The sequence below is a fragment of the Pleurodeles waltl genome, chromosome 4_2 (assembly GCF_031143425.1).
Source record: "Pleurodeles waltl isolate 20211129_DDA chromosome 4_2, aPleWal1.hap1.20221129, whole genome shotgun sequence".
In the NCBI taxonomy this organism is placed as follows: domain Eukaryota; kingdom Metazoa; phylum Chordata; class Amphibia; order Caudata; family Salamandridae; genus Pleurodeles; species Pleurodeles waltl.
This window is the reverse complement of record NC_090443.1, coordinates 1,020,622,700-1,020,640,409: the sequence shown is the minus strand read 5'-3', so window position 1 is coordinate 1,020,640,409 and position 17,710 is coordinate 1,020,622,700. Positions and strand designations below refer to the sequence as shown.

At 42.7% G+C, this 17,710-nt stretch overlaps 1 protein-coding gene across 5 annotated transcripts in view; it reads left to right on the top strand.

Moving 5' to 3' along the window:
* LOC138293607 (tenascin-like) overlaps positions 1-17,710 on the top strand; it is a 581,232-nt gene that overhangs the window by 484,267 nt on the left and 79,255 nt on the right. For 4 of the 5 annotated variants that reach the window (XM_069232880.1, XM_069232877.1, XM_069232879.1 and 1 more), the window contains one exon: positions 3,156-3,195. In XM_069232880.1, the coding sequence (XP_069088981.1) occupies positions 3,156-3,194 (39 nt within the window). In that variant the 3' untranslated portion in view covers position 3,195. Of the gene's footprint in view, positions 1-3,155; positions 3,196-6,984; positions 7,117-17,710 lie in introns of those variants that run through there. The other variant, XM_069232878.1, reaches the window with a different exon arrangement.

Sequence of the window (17,710 nt, the reverse complement as noted above, 5' to 3'; positions counted from 1 at the left end):
CCAGTCTCCCCTACCTCCAGCTTTGCAAGCGCTTTCAACATTTTAGTTTATGTGACTCAAACTGGTGCTCTAGAAAGACCAACCTTGCAGTTCTCCCCACTTTGTTCTCGGAGCCGTAATGAACACCAAGTAATAATCACTTACTTGAAATTTGTAGCTTGCCTGCACTAAATTGATCGTAACTTCTACCCATTTAGACATTCGAAAGAGGTTTATTCTTGAAAATGATTGCTGTGCACATGCACATATCTTCCAAATTTGCACACTCTCCATACCTGTTTAAATTGGGGATGCAGAATGTTTATTGCCTGACCTGTCTTGAAGAATACATTTAATTCTCCCACCTTTCTTGTTTTTGCACTCAACCACACTTCTCTCATCAGGGGACCTATGTGAGATGCTCCCTAGCAGCACCCCCTCCCCCGTCCCAACCCTCTTCCACAAAACAAACTATTTTCCTCCCTCCACATCCTTTCAATTTCTAATAGTTTTGCTCTTTACTTTGAGGCCTCTGTATTTTTTCTGTCTATCTGTCTTACCTAGAGTTACTGATGCTGCATCACTAGTAATTCTGTTTGGTGACTCTCAGCCTTTACACAGTATGTTGTAGAATTGTTTGGAACCAGAATCCCCACATGTGCCATACTCCAAGAAAATATTCATACTGAAATGTCTGTAGCCAAACACTAGTCTTTATTCACATACAAGTGGATAAGGAGGAGACTTGAAATTTATACTTTTAGTTACAGGGAAATCAAACCCAAAATACCCACGGAACCATGGTTATCTGGATAGTCTGATCACATTAGATGCCAGGCACTTTGGGTGAGAACACATTCAATCCTCACTCGAACACTTGTAGCCCTCTGTCACTACTTGTTTCTAAGGTACTTTGATGTCTTTGTTCCTCACTTTGTGTTTGAGGAATCTCTGCCCCCGCCCCAATAGCCATTCAGTAACCTTGTTACCCATAGTTGTAGACCACACTATTACCTGAGGTGGTATCGTGGTGTAGAGCTGGTCTGTGTGCAGAGACCCGCCTAGGGAAAAGCCAGGTTTTCAGCTTCTTACGGAACTCCAGAAGAGAGAAAGAGGCTCTAATGTGAAGTGAGAGGTTATTTCACACTTTAGGAGCGATGTAGGATGGATTTGTTTTTGTGCATGTGCAGGATGTGTGCAGGTAGGTGTCCAGCAAATTTATTGGGATGGTGGAAGAAGATGTGACTGTTCAGGTAGGCAGGGTCTATGTTGTGTAGTGCCTTGAAGGTGTGAGTGAGGAGTAAGAATTGAGTGCGTTTCTGTTTCGGGAGCCAGCAGATCTCCCTGAGATGTGTTGTAATGTGCGTTCTGCTTCATAGTTAAGGGTGAGTTAGGATGCAGTGTTCTGTATGTTTTAAAATCGTCTGGTGATTTCCCTCACTTATTCTGGCATAGAGGGTGTGTGATGGTTTTTTGGGAGTTGTTAGGGAGTCATTTAAAGATTTTCCTCAGCATCTTCAGGGTGCGGAAGCAGGATGCTGTGACGGTATTAACTTGAGTGCTCATGTCCAGTCTGCTGTCCATGATGATCCCGAGTTTCCTGGTGCGGGTTGTGGAGGAAGATACAAGCCAGCCAGCCACAAGGTGGCGTCACATGTTAATACTTCTGTCTTGTCGCTGTTGAGGTTGAGTCATTTGAATTTCATCCAGTGAGCGACTTCCGCCATGCAGGTGGTGATATTGTTCCTTGTGTTGTGGGTCTTGTCCAAGATTGAAATTGAGTGTCATCGGAATAGGAGAGGATGTTGATGTTGTTGGCCAGGTGTGTCCTACTATCCATGATGACAATAAGCAATGAGGTTGTAGCAGACAAATGTTAGCTAGTATGAGGGACTGATCCTCCTGTGTCTCATGAGGATCCACCAAAAATAAATGTCTGGCATAGCTTGAGCCTCTGGCAGGTATGCATATGGCAGGGACTTAGTTGACTGGCACGACTTCGATGCCCACATCCTGACCAATGGAGCACTGCTCCAACTTACTCTGTCTAATCCACTGAGGCTGGTATCCCTAACAAGTGGCAACGTACAACAGTGTCACATACATATTGCTACCTATAATTCTTTGGGCTTGGGGCCCCACTCTAACTCCTTTTTTTTCTCTGCGGCTTGTGAAGGTGGTCTTTGGACACAGGTCACCTTGGGTTATCTAACCACTGTTGTCTGAGACCTATCCTGGTGCTAAACCATTCAGCACTTGGGTCTCTTGGGCTGAAGTCCTTTGGCCTCCTGGGGTCCATCCCTTCATCAAAGAATCACCTAGCAAAGCTTCGACGCACCCATATGAGATCTTCTTGCTACAGTCCACTATGTTATGGGTGCAGAGCTGAGGTCCGTCAATACTTCAATTCTGGCAACTCACCTGCAAAATTCCCCTATCAAAATCGTTTCTGCTCTGGAAAACTTCAGAACACTCAGACACTCCCTGACCAATCAGGCAGATGCAGGCACTGTCACTCATTAAGGCTAGTCCCAGGAATAACTGGCGATGTCATCATATCTTCTCAAGAATATAGACTTTTCCCCCAGTTTCTGGGCCCAAAGTTCCTGCAGAAGCACCACACAAGCACAATCAATGTATAATTTGGTCACCATGCTCACAATTTTGCAATTTTCCTGGAATTCTAGGGAAACGGTTTCCACACTTTGCCAGCCACTCAGATCCAACTTCAAACCAGCTCCACCCACCTTAATGGTAATATGAGGGACTTAAAAGGTTTGGTAACTTTAGAGGGCCAGCACAGTTGTCTTTTTCTGGACATGACTCACTCTCATGATGTAAGGGCTGCGGCAAGGAAGAGGAATGGATTGGTAATGGAGATGCTAATCTTATGGGGATCCTCCATTTGTTTTGAAATTCTTTATTGTTACAAGGAACGATGACTATGGCGAGTGATACTCAGATAACCTGTACTGAAAAATTAACCTTGCTCTCTCTCCTTTTTCATGGGATGGTGGCAGTCTTAAGGGAGTTATACACAATCTCCTTTTTTGGCAACACAGTTCTGTTGAGCTGCAAATGTAACTGCATTGTCTGTGGTATCTATTGTTGTATTAGTATGTTTACTTTTCCATTGATAAAATATTGGTCTAAATCAGTAATGTTTTCTCTTTCAGTATGTGGACATTGCAGTTATTTCCAGTGGGAATTGGTAAGGTGAGTATAATACCAGAAAGGATTCAAATGACCCAAATCTCAGGAGGTGATGCTCGTACTGGACTCCACCAAGGAAGGAGGCTTAAAGATACAGGGGGTGCTCTGGCCCTAGGGTCAGCAGATCTACAAGCTTTTTCTAAAGTGGCTCATGCTGGTAGAAGCTGTACACCTAGTCCATGTGCCACCGTTTCTCCAATTTTATGACCCAGGGGATAATTGCATAGCTTTCCAATTACTGTATCACGAAAATGGGTTTGTACCCACAGTATTGTGTAATACGACTGTGTCCATGTTAAGTATAGAGGCTGCAGTGGAGGTAAAACAACAACTGAACATTACAATAGCACAGCTGTAATACAAAGCAAGAAAATTCCAACAAAACACACCAATACACCAATGAACAACATAACAGCAACACAGCAATAAAACACGCCACCACTGTACCACTGTATTTGTTAGTTGTTTTTTTATACCACCTTTATTGAGTTTTAACAATATGCATTACAAGCAGTATTAGAGGTATTACCAATATATCAGCAAAACACATAAAACATGCAAAATGATAGCCCTATACATTGTAGTCGGATTTCATAACAGTCTGGAAGTACATGATTTGTAAAACACACAACCAAACGAACCTTGAAACTCACATGGAATAGAAACAGAGGTAAAGTTATACACTCCTGTTTGTGAAACACCCACAGGAGTGATGGGCATAAAGGGGCGTGGTGGGGGGTGAGCCAGGAGATCTTCCTGAGACATGTTTTGATGTGCGTTCTGCTTCGGAGGTTAAGGATGAGCCTGGATGCAGTGTTCTGGGTGGTTTAATATCCTCTGTTGAATTGCCTCACATATTCCGGCCACCGTAAACATGCATATGACAGTTAGGTACATGTGTATCTAATCAGACAGTCTCCTCATCATCATCAGGGGGATCTGAAGGGTGCTAAGCAATGCATCTCATTCCACCGCTATGGGACATCCACGTAAGTCCCGTATTTCTTCGCTGCTCAACGCAGCCACCACCGCCGTGCCCCACTGGACCGTCACACTCTGCCCATACATCCCACCAGGCAATGCTGAGGCCTTCCAGCGCATAGCAATCAGCTGCTTAACGAGCAACAGTGCCATGTCTATGAACCAATTTGTGGTTCTATCCAGTTTAAGTTGCTTGGAAAGGTCCAGCAAGCAACTAATCATGCACTCCAAGACCCCCGGCCTGTGATATGTGCAAGTATGTTGCCCCACCAGGAGACTGGTCTGTTCAGCTAAGAGGTCAAAGACGATCAGGGCTCTATCGTGGAAAGATTTCCCCAGTGTACCCATCCCGCTGCTTCCAAAAGTGCCAGTCCCCCCCTTACCCTTGCTTGTCCGCAGTCAACAGATGGTGCCCAGTGGGATCTTCGGAGTGTATAACTGCAATCCGGGTGCAACCTTCAGTACCCTATGGTGGCACTCGGAGGAGGGCGCTTGAAGATACAGACAGTGCTAAGCCCAGCAGGAAAAGTTGCTGTACTAGCCTCAACACCCTCTGCTCTGACCCCAAGAACACCTGTGCTAGATGGCGCTGAGCCATCAAACTTAGGAGCCCCCAATCCTCCACTCTCCGTTAGCAGCTGTAGTTTGGCCAGTGCTCCTCCAGGTCTCCCTTTATTCCACATGAGGCCCCTCAACTTTGTATATAGTGTCTTAAATGTGCTGCAAGGGACAAGATCGGTAAAGTGGTGAACTAGTGCAGGAGCCTCGGAAGCATAACCATCTTCGAAAGGGCAAACCAGCCCTGCAACGTCAAGGGAAAAGATCACCGGAAAAGTATTAGTAATCATAAAGATTGCCCTCTCCAGGTTACCATCTAGGACCTGAGTCATATGATGCATATCTGTACCGAAATATTGAAAGGTGTGTGGCTTCCACCAGACAACATATTCACCAATAGTTATGGGATGCAGAAGGCAGTCCAGGAGGAGTGGAAAAATACAGGTTTTATGCCAATTTACTCCGAGGCCCGATGCAGCCTTAAAGTCCTCCAGTCTACAGGTGATACCACCAATGCCACTATGTATATCACTGATGTGCACAGGAACATCATCCGCATACAGTGTTATGGCATGTGTGACGCCGCCAACTGGTATGTCCAAGTCTTGCCCAGTTTGCCAAAGCCACTGCACAAGAGGCTCCACAGCCAGCGCAAAGAGCAGCAGGTAAATCGGAAAACCCTGACGCATGCCCATGCCCACTGGTGTAGGGGCAGAGATACATTGGCTATCTGGACGCTTGTCGAAGGAGTTGTGTAAAGCAATCTTCTCATTCACAGCATCCTGTCCTCAATACATATTTTATTGTAAGGCCACAAACATATAGCCCAAGTCCGAGGTATTGAATGCCTTCCCCAGGTCTAAAACTAGGCACACTGCATGTGGCCACCATTATGGGGCCTCCATTAGCAATCGGTGCAACATACAGACATTGAGAGTCGTGGATATGCCCAGTATGAATCTATTTTGGTCGGGGTGGACCAGTTCCGACATCTCCCCAAACGAGTTGCAAGACGCTTACTAAGTATCTTATAATCACTGCCCATCAGGGACAACGGTCTGCAAGAAGATACCTCTAGGGAGTCCCGACCTGCTTCAGGAGTGAAACTAGCAGCGCTTCATGCATAGATGGGGGCAAACACCCCATCTCAATAGCATCATTATAAACCTTGGGGACCAATAGGGCTTTGAACTGATAACGCGTCCGTCTATGTTAATTTTTACACATCAGGACTCGTTTTAGGCCGATGAATCTTTGGACCCAGTGGTGAGACTCCGTAAGGCGAAATAACTGATCAACATGTCAATCAATATGTCAATAACATTGTCAACAGTTAACACCAAAATATATTTCACTTTAGTCATTAATAAACCTTCGGCGCAATCATGACCTTTCAGTCACAAATAACCACACCTTAATGGAGATTTTAGTGAATTTTATTCCCTATTGATTACAATCTAACAGTAAATGCATTAATCTCAAAACCAAGAAGCATATGAACATAATCACAAGATGACAACTATGATGAGCTTTCAATAATGCAAAGATCAGGAACATAAAATAATCATGCGAATAAGAACAGATTGCGATACATGATATCTCCTAAAGGTCTTAGTTCAGCATAGCACCAAAGGTCTTAGTTCAGCATAGCACCACGTCAGTCACGTCAGTTCCGTCAGTCTAATGAATACCTCATCTAACCTCGAATTAGCATTAGCATGTGGGGCTTCATGCAAAACAATTTAGAACACCAATTTGGAATACGTCTAACTAAGATCTCTAATCAAAACATACAGCAATTGGTACCTAGAAAGAAAAGGCAAAATAGATTTCATTAGTAATATAATTACCCTCCTCGAGATAGGTCAGCATACAGGATCAGTCTTCGTCTTCAGGACATCAGTTAGTTCATCGTCAGTCTATCTAAGTAAAGGCAAGGGACACTCTCCCCTTAAGGAGGAAAGTGTAATGGGGCAGTCTATGGGCAAGGATTATTGTCTAAGTCTCAAGTCACCAAATAGAGTGACAGAGTTTCTGGATGCAATTGATATCATTCCCTACCTAATGCGCTTTGTCTCTTGTGTCATGGGTTTTTATCCCCTTTTCCCAGATACATTCCCCCAAATTTCTATTGGTCAGTCACTACACCCCACTATCGGTAACCAATCAAATTATACATTAAGTAATGCATTTATAATTTCACGATATTTCTCTAAATCCTAATTGGTCTTCATAATTGACGTTTTTTCGTAGGTGGCATATCCGGGGTTACTTCATTTCCTTGGCGCACACTTCGGGTCAAGAGTTCTCTTCTCCTCGCTTTATTGTCCTTAAAAGTGTCCATGTTTGTTGCAAAGCTTATAAATTTTATAATAAAGCTACTAGCATGCGGATGAGAGAGTTGGGTATTGTTGCAAATAAGTAAGGAAAAGAACAATCGCTGGGTCATGGTCTTTTGCAAGTCAGCACACTGGAGAAACAGAAAAATACGCTTTAATATGAAAGTTACACAGCTAATTCTCGACTCACGCTAACTTAAGATATACGAGTTCTAATTAATGCAGTTTTATACGTGCTCAGTTATAAATGATTACTTCTTCTAGTTGACATTAGTTTACACAGGTGAACAATTCTCCACGTTTATGAATACATTTCAATGAATAATATTATTAATGCAGCATTGTTAAACATAAGCATTTCACGTCTATAATATGTAATATTTAAACTACGCTCTCTCAGTCCCTCCTCTGATGACGCTCATCATCACACAATCTTTTGATCTTAATTTTTCACCTTGCGCATAATACACATTTCAACATCTTGCCCTTTATGTGAGCTTTCCCATATTTCATTGACCATTTTCTCTCTTTCACTTTCTTCATTTTGTCTGGCTCTTTTTGACAAATTTCTTTTTATTTTGTCATTAATCTTGCATGCCCCCCATATTCCTAATAGACAAATCAAAACAATTAATAGACCTATCATAATTTTTGCAAGTACCCCATTCCAAATGTTGGTAAACCAGCTTCCCACTCGGGCAATTCCTTTTCCAAATTTTTCCCAAACACCAGGTTCTTTTAGATCCTTCAAATCTGTACTATCTCTAGTAAGGTTAGTAAGCATGCTTCTAATTTTCTTACTGTTATCGGGTATAAATAAACAACAATGACGTTCATTAAGCATTTTGCACACACCTCCACTCTTTGCTAAAAGAATGTCTAAAGCAAGCCGGTTTTGAAGAGTCATAGCTCTTTCTGCAGCAAGTTCAGTATCCATCAGGAGTATAGCTCCTGTAAAATTTGTCAGCATGTTATCTACAATAGTAGACAACTTTTGAATTGTCATAGAATTTAAAATAACCCCCACTGATGGGATTATAGCTCCAAATATGTCACCAATGACAGCCGCCACTGATTCTCTCTTTTGTCTAGTATGTTGTAATTGAGACGTTTTAGGTATTTGTTTTAAGTCATCAATCTGGTATATCTTTGGGAATACTATTCCCAAATAACATGTCCCATACCATCCCTTAGGGAGACGGTAATATGCATTTAACCCACAGATGTAATAGATTCCAGGAATCGCTGGGTCTTGTCTATTTAACATAAAGGTCCATTTACTCTGAAACAGAAACACATGTCTACATTCACTCGTACCTACAAATAAATAGTCTTGATCAGATTTTGGCCTATATATACACAGTCTACCTACATGTAATGCATCTATAGCTAATTTGCCTTGTGTTTTAATTGCCGTGTAAGCATAATCATTTGCATAAGTACGTTTTTCTAAGCCTTTTTCTAACCTTTCTTTCAATGCTTTGCGTCTATCATCTGTGTGATCTAAAAAGCTTTTCTCTACAGGAGACAGTAAGCAAGTCAAATTATTGCGTGCATAAGCAGTTCCAAATGTAAGTGTTGGTTCAAAGAATCCTCTAACTATTTTAATATCATGCTCTTTAGCTAACTTATTTAAGAATTCAATAATTCAATCACAGGCACAAAAGAAAACACAACATCCAAATTTGAATAAAAATATTGCACATGCTCTTGATTATAAAATCTTGTTAATAGCAAGCTACAGCTAATTCCATAAGTAAGAGGGAGGCTATGATAAGTAACTCCCTCCTGCACAGATGAAGGAATTTTAGTACACACATAACAATCTTTCGCATCCATAGTTTCCACATACTCATTTAGTAAGCGATAGAAGACATTAGTAGAAAGTTCCCCTTTTGCATTAGTTCCCTCATGCAGATGTCTGGCGTCTTGCTCAAATTTCTCCCACGGTGATAGTTTATTAGCAGTAGTAGTCTCAGGTTTTGAAGTTGCATTAATAGTTTCACTCTCTCTCCATGGCATTCCTACAATCACTCCCACAATCATTATTGCGCATACAACACCTACCATAAGTCCTAACCAACCACACACCTTACTTCCTTTGCTAATATAAGCCATGTTTGTATAGAATCAGAATAGCAGATCAACGATCAACTCAAGAAGGCAAACTCTTTCTGCGTATTTTACGGCGTCTTCACTCACTCCAGGACCCTTTTCATCAATTCAGGTTAGCAGCTTGTCGTAATCAGGTTTCTTGAAGTCAAATCCAGGTTTAGTGTCGCTTTCCGGTAGTTTTCTAAAGTCTCTTTCTCTTTTCAGCTTTTTTCGATTTCAATTTTATCCACGTTTTCTTGTAGAATACCTTCAGGTACCGTAGTATTGGCCTGGCACTTCTCGATCAAAGCAGAATGCTAAGAATTCTTGTTGCCATTCAGAGGTTGTAGCATATGCCCATTCAGGACCTGTGTATCTTTGGTTTGCTATTCTCTTTCTTTTTAATTTTCGTTCACCTTGTTGTTCTCCTTCACTCAGATCATCTGCCTGTGAAGTATCGCTTTCTTCTATTATTGTCTCGTTTGCTATTTCTCTTATTCTGAGATGTGGCTTGTCTGGCCAACTATCACCTCTGTGTGTCTTGTTTCGGTATTTTCCTTCGGGACGTTGAACAGCACCCTCCTCTTGTGATATGGTGTTTTCTCTTGACGGACTTGCAACCGGTTCAACTTCTCCTTCTCTGTCGTCCTCCGGTTCTACACTGTACTCAGGCTCTGAATTGTATTCGTCTACTTCTGGGAGAACCTCCCCTTGTCTTAGTTCTCAGTGGGCTCTCCCGCAGTCTCAGATCTTTCTTGACTGATCTCTGACTCTGAGACTTCTCCTCCTGAAGTTGCTGTACCAGAATCTTCAAGTTCCTCTTCAACAGGACACGTTACCTTCTTTGTGTGACTGGCATGTATCCAGTTGGGAACCCGGCACACTTCACAGCAGTAGTGGTTGTCAATATTACTTGATATGGCCCCTTCCAACGTGGCTCAAGACACAATTTCCTCACGTGCTTCTTGACAACCACCCAATCTCCAGCTTGCAAAGAATGTCCTGGTTCGCCGATTGGTGGCAATGTGTTAGCTTCTACCTGGTGAGAGAAAGAGCGAATCACGTCAGCCAAACCTTTGCAGTAATCCAACACCATATCATCTGTAATATTCACTAGTGCATTTGCAGGCACCGCTGGTAACCTCATTGCTCTACCCATGAGGATTTCATGGGGGGAAGTCCAGTTTTCTTATCTGGCGTGTTTCTCATAGACATCAGTACTAGAGGTAATGCATCTGGCCATTTCATGTTGGTTGCTGCACACATTTTTGCTATTCTTGATTTTAAGGTACCATTCATCTGTTCAACTAGTCCTGATGCTTCAGGGCGATAGCTACAATGCAACTTCTGTTCAATGTTGAGTGCGGCACACAGAAGTTTGATCACCTCATTGTCGAAGTGTCTTCCCCTATCTGATTCTATAGAAACCGGAAACCCGAACCTTGGTATTAACTCTCTGAGTAGTAGTTTGGCAACTGTAAGACTGTCATTCCTACGTGTGGGGTATGCCTCAATCCAATGACTGAAAACACACACAATCACCAACACGTACTTCAATCCTCCACAAACAGGCATTTCAATGAAACCCATTTGCATTTTGTTAAATGGACCTCCAGCTCTTCCAATGTGGCTCAAAGTTACCACTGTTCCTTTTCCAGCGTTCATCTGTTGACAGATGACGCGCCTGTGACAAGTAATTTCTGTGGCATGTCTGAATTTTGGATTGAACCAATCAATTTTAAAAGATCTGATCATGGCATCTCTTCCCAAATGTGCCTGTCCATGATATAATCGAGCAAATTGTGACAGAAGACTATTTGGCAGAACCAATTTTCCTTCCTCTGAAACCCACATATCATCTGCTCTTTGTACACACTGCATTTTCTGCCAGGAATGTTTTTCTTCTTTGCTAGCACCGCTTTGTAATGTCTTTAATTCGTCTAAGGTATCAACCACTCGTAATGCTAGGCTTAAGGTTGTGTCGTTCTCAGGTTGTGGTAACAATTCCCACTGTTCTTTAAATGATTTACAGTTTAATGCACAAAATCTTGCAACTTGGTCTGCGTAACCATTCCCCTCTGAAACCCACATATCATCTGCTCTTTGTACACACTGCATTTTCTGCCAGGAACGTTTTTCTTCTTTGCTAGCACGGCTTTGTAATGTCTTTAATTCGTCTAAGGTATCAACCACTCGTAATGCTAGGCTTAAGGTTGTGTCGTTCTCAGGTTGTGGTAACAATTCCCACTGTTCTTTAAATGATTTACAGTTTAATGCACAAAATCTTGCAACTTGGTCTGCGTAACCATTCCCCATTAACACAAAGTCTTGTGATCTGGTGTGAGCACTGCACTTCACCACGGCAATTTCAAGAGGTAACTGAATCGCATGTAACAAATCTCTTATTTGTTCTCCATTTTTCACTGGTGAACCAGAGGATGTCATGAAACCCCTCTGTGACCAGAGTTGGCCAAAATCATGCACAATTCCAAATCCATATCTGCTGTCAGTATAGATTGTGACTTTTAAATTCACAGCAGCGTGGCAGGCTTTTGTAAGAGCTATTAATTCTGCCACCTGTGCAGAAAACACTTTCTCGAGCCAAGAGGCCTCGACTATGCCAGATATGGTACATACTGCGTATCCAGCTCTTAATGTTCCTGTTGAATCTCTTAAACAGGACCCATCAACGAACATAATGCAATCATTTTCTTTTAACTGGGTATCCTGTATGTCTGGGCGAGGTTTGGTACAGAGCTCAGTCACCTCAAGACAATCATGCCATCTTTTATTTCTGTATTCTCATTGGGAAGTAGAGTTGCCGGGTTCAGCACAGTGCATCTTTTTAATGTAACATTTGGTGACCCAAAAATAATTGTCTCATATTTGGTAAGTCGTGCATTTGTCATGTGTTGCGTCTTAGTTCGTGTCAACAGAATTTCGACAGAATGTGGAACCAATACTGTCAAAGGGTATCCCATGACTATGCCCTCACATTGTGAAAGGCTTTGACCAACTGCTGCGACTGCTCGCAAACAACCCAGTAAGGCTGCTGCAACAGGGTCCAAAGTAGCTGAAAAATATGCTACAGGGCGATTTGCATCTCCGTGGACCTGTGTTAAAACAGACAAAGAACAAGCATCACGTTCATGACAGAACAACAGAAAAGGTTTCTCATAATCAGGCATTCCTAGTGCTGGAGCCCTGCACATGCACTCCTTTAGCTCTAAAAATGACTCAAGCTCTTCTTTTGTCAAAGTGATTGTGTATGGATCATCCTTGACCTCTTTTCCTGTCAATTTTATTAAGGGTTTTGAAATGATCAAGAAATTGGGTATCCACTGACGACAGTAACCCACCATTCCCAAAAACATCCTGACATCTCTCTTGGTTGTTGGGGGATTCATTTGTAAAACAGCTGTTATTCTTTCTTTTGATATTCTTCGGGACCCTTTCTCAATCAGATGCCCCAAATATTTCACTTCTTTTTGACAGCATTGTAACTTCTTAGGTGACACCTTGTGCCCATTCTTTCCCAAATGGTTCAACAATGCAATGGTATCGTATTTACAGCTGTCTCTGGTTTTGGATGCAATCAACAAATCATCAATGTACTGTACAAGTGTCGAATTGAAAGGCAGCACAAGAGGTTCCAAATCCTTCTTCAATATCTGATTGAAGATGGATGGTGACTCAGAAAACCCCTGAGGAATTCTGCACCAGCTGTACACCTTATCCAGGAATTTGAAACTGAACAAAAATTGGCTATCTTCGTGAAGAGGTAATGAGAAAAATGCTTGTGATAGGTCCACTATAGTAAACCATTCAGCATCACAAGGAACCTGGAATATTATTACCGCTGGATTAGGTACCACAGGGCAGCATTTTATCACAATTTCGTTTATTTTTCTCAAATCCTGCACAATTCGAACCTTTCCACAGGGCTTCTTTAAACCCATAATAGGTGAGTTACACGGACTGCTCAGAACTTCTTTCAAAACTCCCTGCCTGAGAAAATCTGCAATTATCTGTGTCACTTCAATGAGGACATCCTGATCCATGTGGTATTGTGGCACTTGTGGGAACACTGCATTTGGCTTTATTTGTACCTAGACTGGCCCTACTCCCTTGATTAATCCAACCTCTTTTCCAGTCAAATCCCACACTTTCTCTGTTACAGACCTTTGTAGATAGCTGGTAGATCGTTCAAGGTAAACACTGGGAATAGAGTAATTAGAGGGTAATCTTCATTTGTCTCTCCTCCTTCTATGAATTGACCCTCATCTCCTTCATCATCACTGTTTGTCTGTACTTCTATTCCATCGTTGGAACAGGTAATCGAACATTTGGTCTTACATAGTAAGTCTCTCCCTAGTAAGGACACTGGACTTGAATCGCATACAACAAATCTATGCAGGCCTTGGAAATTTCCAATTTCAACCTGCACTGGGTCAGTAATTGGATTTGTCAGGTATTGGTTAGCCACTCCGACCACTCGTATGGTGCGCCCTGAAAGAGGTAATCTCGGTACTTCTGCACTGCGAACTGTAGAGCGTGTAGCTCCTGTGTCAACTAAGAATGAAACCTTATAGCCCATTACTTTTCCCTCTACATATGGGCCTCTCTGATCTACCTCTAAAGAGTCTGCAAGCCTGCACTCTTCACTGTCTGAGCTGTCGTCTGACCATTCTTCATTCATGTCACTTTCACCTCGTAATGGGAATTGTTGTACAGTGTTGTTTTGATTTGTTACCTGGCCTGTGACCTGCTGAGGAAGCGTCACCTGTTGCTGTCCCATCGGAGCTAGGGGTAACTGCATTTGCTGTCTAGGCACCATAGGGATCTGCTGTTGTATTGGTTGTACTGACACTGTTTGGAAACGCGGCATTTGCATTTGCTGCATGGGTTGTACCCCTGGCATTTGCACCAAATTATTCTGAAAATTCGGGTTCTGGTATCTCATTCTTGAACCTCGTGAATTTTGTAGTGTACCGGCATTAATGCTCTGCTGAACTGTACCATCCTGCACCACATTTGGACAATCCCGTTTCCAATGCCCCATGCCCCCGCACGCATGACATTGTGACATCTTCTTCATTACCTGACCGTCATTTTGAATAACAACATTATTCATATCCAAATTACGGTTCACAAAACCTCGACCTCTACCTCTCGGCTGTGCCTGAAACACACCATTCATTTGCGGTTGTTGTTGTATCATCTGCTGAACACCACTTCCCTGAATTCCAGCTTGTGCAGCTCTTATCTGCATCACCCTCACTTTCTCCTTCAACTTTTTCTGCTTCAACTCAATTTCATCACTACAGTATTTTGCATACTGTAACACTTCATCAATCGGTTTAGCTTGCCAACAAATCAAATGATTTTTAATCATCTGGCTGACCTACGGTCTCAGCCCTTCGACGAACCTAAACACAAGATGATTCATGTCCTTCGGTTCGATTGTCTCAGTACCACTGTAATGTTTGAATGCTTTCAGCAATCTCTCATAATACGCATGTATTGATTCTTTAACCTCTTGAGAGGTCCGGTCAATTTTCTGCCAATCGGTCACCTTCGGCGACACCTTTTGTTTCAAAAACTCAATTACTTTATGATAATATTTCATCACCTCCTCAGAAGGTGCTCCAGTCACCTTATCCCTTGCCGGCTCCTTTGTGGGCCAATCTACCCCTCTCTTGCACTCGAGCCACAAATCTGGCAGTACAATGATCTCAAATAAAGTATTCAAGTCTTCCCAAAGACACTTCGCAAGCTTCACAAATCTATCTGTCTGTTGATACCACTCGATCGGTTTTTCTCTTAACCTGGGATAATCATTCGTAAAGGACAAAATGTCTCCCCTTGACCAAGGCACATGCACTAAGATACCACCAGCTGTTTCTCTCATAGGTAGGATTTTTACCGTGTCTAAATTGGGTGTGGTTGTTACTTCATTAGACCCTGGGCTATCACTTTTTCCCTTATCTCTTTTCTTTGCCCACCGGCCTTCCCATTTCTCTAGTGCTCCCCAAATATGTGCACTTTGCAACAACTCTTTCAAGTGTGTCTTCATGCCTGCAGATCTCATGTGTTCAAAATCTTTAGTGTCAAAATCTAATCTGTAGCTCCTTTTCAGATGTTTCGTGTTTCCAATATCAATATTGTATTTGTCTGTCAAATTCGTTAACCTCTGGTGTACTTTTCCTACCTCTTTGGTAATCTTAGGGCATAAGTACCTCAATTCTGCCTCAGTGTATGATTCCAGCCTATTCACTCCCATAGTTCCTTCCACCAACTCAGCAGCTTCTGTCCCTAATCATACAAGATTCAGATATTCATCTTGTTTTTCCTTTTCAGGATCGATTGTGGTCACTGCAGTTTTCTGTGAAGTACAAGTTTTCTCTAACCACTCATTTAACTGTTGTACTGTAAACCCCTGCAGTGAAATGTTCCCTGCATGTATCATTGGAGTGTGGGAGGTATTCATACTCATAGTTTGGGGAGTCAAGACCCCCAACCCTGCTTGCCGCATTGCTTCAAGAGGTGCCCCTATTGGACTAAGGTCCATTAAGGGTCTCGATTGTTCGCATACCTGTCCTTCCTGGGCCATTATTTGTGGAGTTCTAATAGGCCCTCCTCTTGTCGCTTCATGAGTCATAACTCCCTGTTCACATGTCCTTGTTTTTTCTTGTGCATATAACGGCACCGGGGGACCGACAGTCATAGGTAGTGATATAGCAGCAGGCGTCTGACCTGGTCCCAAGCTTCTTGGAGCTGCAACACCATAGGTCTGTTCTAATGTACCCGGTACAGGTACTAACGGAGGTCCTGCTACAGGGTTATACCCAGGTATCAGTTGTGGCGGTTGAGACACTAGCTTTGGAGTTGACTCAATCTGAATCAGCCTTGGCTTTGTGTATATCGGGTCTGGCGGCACCACCAAGTTTGTAGTAGTCTCAAGCACTGGAATATCACAATAAATTATTTTTATCTGCGGTGGAGGCTGCAACTGTATCGGCAAGTCTGGTGCAGTGGGTACACTGTCACCACTCTGTATCGAGGCTGTATCGCTAGTCTGTACCGTATCAGTAACTCCCTTCTCCTGCGTCTGGTTCCCAGGATCTAAGCTAGTACTTGGAACACTGTCACTCACCGCATATGGTGGTGGACGATCATGTAGCAATCTATCCATAAACTCCTCATCATCTGAATCATCCTCTTCTTCCCAGGACCTTTTGTTCTCTTTAATTTTGCCTGAATCTTTGTCGGTTTTACAAGATACTTTCTTTCCCTGTGTCTCTTCTCCCTGTTTTATTGCTGGAAACAGCTTTCACCCATCTACTATTCCTCGTCTCCGCATTTTATTCTCATTGTCCCATCTAGCCTCTGCATAAGATTTTTCTGCTCTTGTCAATCTTCTGTGAAACCTTTCTTGCCTATGTTTAAGAGCCATCAGGTCCCAAATCGCCAAAGCATCGTATTGTGCCGGTCTCGGAGGTGGTTTTTGCGTACTTAACATCCACCTCAAATTTTCCAATACCTTTGGATTGAACGTCCCATGTTCTGGAAACGCTAGACACCCCTCTTTCTCTGTTAATTTGCGCCATTGTTTCATCCATAAACAAGGTGCAACACCCTTTTCCTCCATAACTGTATAAGCTGGAGTACCCTCAGGTGGTGTAGGTTCCCCATCGGTTGCAACAAAATATACATCTCCTTTCAAAGCGCTTTTGAATGCCTTAACAAAATTCATTTTTTGGAATTCTTTTATTTCGTATTTGATCAGAAAACGGCTTAGTTCCCAGGACACTCTTCACCTACCCTTTTCTCAACCTATTGCCTCTCACGGACGGCAGCCAATCCGTGCGCGACCCTTCTCGGCATCTGACCTATCTCAGCGCGGCACCACTGACGTCACACTCACACACACTGCAGCTGACAAAGTCTTGCGGCTTGTCCACACCTCACTAACTCCTTACAACTCATACAAACTAATGCGAATTATTGCAAGCACCTTAAAATGACAACACAAATCTGCCTTTTACTACAGGAAGGGTAACACATTCGCTTCAGAACTTTACAGAGATTTCACTTGAAGCCTCGGCCGCTACTTTCTCCTTCTCAGTTCCCACATACGCAAGCAGAATTCGACCTGCAAATCCTACTCTCGACTTGTCAATGACTCCTTCTAGTGCACTTTAGAACTCGTCAAATCTCCATCGAAGGTTTCACACATGCATTATAACTCGAATTTGACTTGTCAACCACGCCCGATTGACCTATTAAACCGCACAGATTACAACATAAACCATATTTACCATCATACTCCGGAGTCTTAGACCTCAATAGGTCCGTATACAACAACCAACCACGTGGATAATTTTTAGCAATAAGCGCTGCATTCACATGAAGTACGCCGACTTCCCTACTCTCATACTGTGGAGTACGCCCACTCCTTCTAATTAACACTTAATTTGTCCTAGACACACGCAAAATTTTCACAACCACCTGCAAGATGCATAAGACTTAATAAGCGCAAAGAC